The sequence below is a fragment of the Zerene cesonia genome, chromosome 25, assembly GCF_012273895.1.
Source record: "Zerene cesonia ecotype Mississippi chromosome 25, Zerene_cesonia_1.1, whole genome shotgun sequence".
NCBI lineage: Eukaryota > Metazoa > Arthropoda > Insecta > Lepidoptera > Pieridae > Zerene > Zerene cesonia.
In genome coordinates this window covers 4,542,691-4,546,987 of record NC_052126.1, presented here as the reverse complement: position 1 = coordinate 4,546,987, position 4,297 = coordinate 4,542,691, and the positions used below count along the sequence as shown (strand labels likewise).

The following is a 4,297-nucleotide window of genomic DNA, read 5'->3' as shown; positions in this document are numbered from 1 at the left end:
AAAAAAAAAAAAAAAAAAAAAAAATTAAGTGTAACACGCCTTAAGATTGACAGAACAACACCAAATTTAAATGCGATTACTTTAAAAAATCATAAAATCGGTTTACCCCATTAAAAATTATAACCTCGTATTTTTAAGTAATTGAAAAACTAAAATTGTTCTATTCTTTCAAAATTTCTCAAACTAAAATTTATCAGTTTCTTTCAGGAGTTACAATCATACCTGGATTCTAAAAATGCCGTAATATATGTTAGCTTCGGAACGAGTGTGAACACTAAATTGATATCACCTTTCATAGTCCAGATGTTTGTGAACGTGTTCTCCAAATTGCCATATGAAATATTATGGAAATGGGATGACGACGTCTTGCAAGGAATAACAGACAATATTAAAATTGCAAAATGGTGGCCTCAGGCGGAAATTTTAAGTAAGTTTACTCAAGAATGTTGTTGTTTACTGCCACATCACCATTTTCAATGATTTTTTTATGGTAAAATTAGCCGCTGAAAAATCTGTCTGCACCTTTGTCTTTCTGTCCGTCTGTCTCTTCTTCATGCCTTAACCACAGATTTGAATGGAATTTGCTACAGAGATAGTTTGAGACCTAAGAATGGACATCATACGGCCGTACTATATTTCCTTTGACTACGCAGGTGAAGCTACGGGCGGTAGTATATAATATTTGAGATCTTACATTTCGAAATTTAAGGCTTTTTAACGGAGTTTCAACGCAATTTATTCATTATATTATGTCTAGTCTCCCCGTGACCACGCTCGCTGTAAAGTGTTCGAAACGACTGGTTAATAAAAACTGGTTAATTCGACTTTGATACTAACTGATACTAAATGTATTATAATACTCGCGTAAAATTAAACACGAGAAAATACTTTCTTACATTTCATTAACTTATTTAATTATAAAATAAAAAATGCATATATTTAAATTTGTTATGTAACCCGATACAATTTATTATGCTTCAGAACATACAAACGTTAAATTATTTATCACACAAGGAGGTTTGTCATCCTCATTCGAATCTATATCAGCTGGAGTACCCCTGATTGGTATACCGATGCTTTTTGACCAATGGTACAACGTGGAAAATTATGAATACTATGGTATTGGTATGAAACTTGATTTGACAACTCTCTCTGAAGAAAAACTGGGAAAAGCAGTTGAAACGGTTATAGCAAATGAAAGGTTAGTATATATACAATTATTGTTTATTTCATTATCAATAAAAAAAGCCCCAAAGCCCCATTAAAATCATCAAAGGCATCAGCTTTCAAAAAAGGAATTATCAAAATCATTTCTCTCGGTTGTAGGTCTCTAACGTCAGGTAAGGTAGGTGAACTTCGTGAAAGTCGATGGTAAAAGAGGCGATTGCCCCGCAATGTGAAATACTTAAGTATACAACGTATGAAAACAACAATTTATAAATAATATGTACGCACTATTGACTGTCCTGATATGCAAAAAAGCACTAATATGAGGAGTACAGTAACACAATCAGACTACGAGTAACAAATTATTTATGAAATCATTTGAAATACAAATAATTATAACCTATCAATCAATATAAAAAGACGCCCAAAATCCTACTACCCTAACACCAAGCGGTCCAATAACCCAAAACAAGTCCTCAGCCTCCCTAATTACGTTTATTTAACAACTTTTACAAGTCAAATGATGCTGAAACCGTGCAAATTGCTTCAGCGAGCATAATTCCTTAACAGAAGCTGTCCCGGTTCAAAGTGCGCTGATTTACAACATTGCTTTTTTCTTCGGAGGAATGGCGTAAATCCGTAACAAAATGGAATGCTCGAATTCATTTAATTTCTTTTTAATGTCTTCTATTATTGTTCAGAGAATCTTCAGCGAGTTCTAATATTATTGTACAAAACAATGTTAATTTGTGCAAGCTGGCATGATTTTAATAGCGTAATGGATTTGGAATAAAATATGGAAAACCTTGTTTAACATTTTAATATTCTTGTTATTTCTTTAGATTGATGACGACAAATGTATGTTCATTCATTATATATTATATATTGCAGGATTGTACCAAACATAAGATGTCAGTTTCACCGCTGGCTTATAATGTCCCTGGTAGCTTTCTAATAGATTTGAATGTTATTTACATTGTGTTCATACACTTTATATATAATACTTCTTATATTTAATATTATTATATATTTTACTATTATATTTGACACACTTTTTAATAAAGTTAGCCTTTCTGTATTGATTTAACGGTATTCCAATATTAGAATATCATAAGCTATCAATTAATTACCTCAATTTTTTTAATAATAACAGGTTTGTCTGTCGCCTATATTTTCCTCTACTATTTGACCAATTTAAAAGATGTTTTAGAAACTGAACAAGAAGGATGATATAATAATAGCACAGAAGAAGATAATGATTGTTCTTAACGATTAATATGCAGAGAATAAAGACAATAACGTGTCTGTGGGCAACACCTAAAGGGGTTGTTTCGCCACGATAAAAAGTATCCAATCCCAAATCATATAATAAAAACCACAAAATCGCTTTTGAATTTATTTCATATAAGTCAGTATTTTTATTTATTTATTTATTTATAATACTTTATTGTACAAAACAGAATATAGCACAATGTATATAAATATAATATGGCACAATGATATTTTGTACAAAAGGTAGGAAAGGAAACGCAAGAAGTTTAAGGGTTAGATGAAAAAAACTAAAAAATATATCAAAATATGAGTAAAAAAAAATAGTAAAATACACATGTTTTACATAAATACTATATAAAAATATATACTCATACAATATAATACATAAACTTTACTAGATAAAACAATATATACAACAATTACAAATGGCTTATACAATGTCACTGCTACTGCATGGACAGGTAATGATCTTTCAATAAAGACTTAAAAGAGCACAGCGTTTCGGGTAAAGCGTTCCAGAGTTGAATAGCACGCACAGTAAACGAGCTGCTATAAAAGTTTGAACGATGGACAGGAGTACATAATAATAATAGGTTGGAAGAACGAAGAGAGATGGTGTTAGTGGAGCTTAGGTAATTAAAGTTATTTTTTAGATAGAATGGTGTTTTAGGACTGAATAATATACAGTACAGAAGATGAAGAATGTGAGTATTCCGGCGGAAACGAACAGGAAGCCAGTTTAATCTTTCTCTGAATTCAGATATATGATCAAATTTACGTAATCCATAAATAAATATTATGCAGAAATTTTGAAGCCTCTCAAGGGTGTCAAGTTGGTGTTCATGGAGATCTGGATAGTATATTATTTAATTAAATTTTAGTATATGTATCCTTATAATTATTGGTGTTCACAAAAACATATCCATCCATGAATTACTACTAGTTTCAGATAATCCGAGCCGATTCTTTTACCAATTTTATCAGGGTCTCTCTGTAATATAATATAATACTCTACTACGTTGGTAAGTATATTATCCCATATCCTTTTCCTTACCCTTCCCCGTCCTTTCCTTTATTCATCTCATCAATACTTTCCTAATCCCTTCCCAATTAAAGTCGGCAATCCATTTGTAGAGGCGTAATGTCTGCAATTGACTTTACGCCTCTCCAAATGTTCATGGGCGGTGGTAGCGCTTACCATCAGGCGACCCACCAGCCCCATTGCCGACTGTGACATAAAAAATGTCTTCTAATGTTACAGTTATCGAAATAATATCATCAAACTCAGAAGTGTAATAGCAGACCAGCCCGAGAGCGGGCTGGAGCGCGCCGTGTGGTGGACGGAGTACGTGCTGCGGCACGGAGGGGCGAAGCACCTGCGGTCCCCCGCCGCCAACATACCCTGGACTGAGTACTACGAGATTAATTTAGTGTTGATGGTACTAAGTTTTATCTTGATGTTAATATACTTGTTAATACAAATGATTAAGTATATATTATAGTTATTTAGACTTGTTAAAAGGGAATTGAAGTTACATTAATTTTGGTATAATATAACGGTGGAGAAATTTTTGATGTGAAACATCTATAGCCGTACGTAAAACAGATTTCTGGCGTGGCGACGTATGCCGTGGCGACGCGTCGCCACGCTAAATGTGTATAATATATACAGTCTATATGCAGTAGTGTGTACGGTGTAATATTTTATTTTATCATTATGACATATATAGTTCCTATCACAGTCTATTCTTTGCATATTCATTTTATAAAATAATGTCGATGTTTCACATCTGCCAGGCGTCCCGTGACGGCTCACATTTTTTTGTTTGTATTACACGTGTGTCAGATAAATAATTTG

The 4,297-nt window shown here is 32.8% G+C and overlaps 1 protein-coding gene across 1 annotated transcript in view; it reads left to right on the top strand.

Annotated features, from left to right (window-relative positions):
* Positions 1-3,980, top strand: part of LOC119836614 (UDP-glucosyltransferase 2-like) — a 5,550-nt gene extending 1,570 nt beyond the window's left edge. The window contains 3 exon segments of the mRNA XM_038361996.1: positions 208-427; positions 1,015-1,201; positions 3,728-3,980. Coding sequence (XP_038217924.1) covers positions 208-427; positions 1,015-1,201; positions 3,728-3,980 — 660 coding nt within the window.
* Positions 3,981-4,297: the final 317 nt, after the last annotated feature.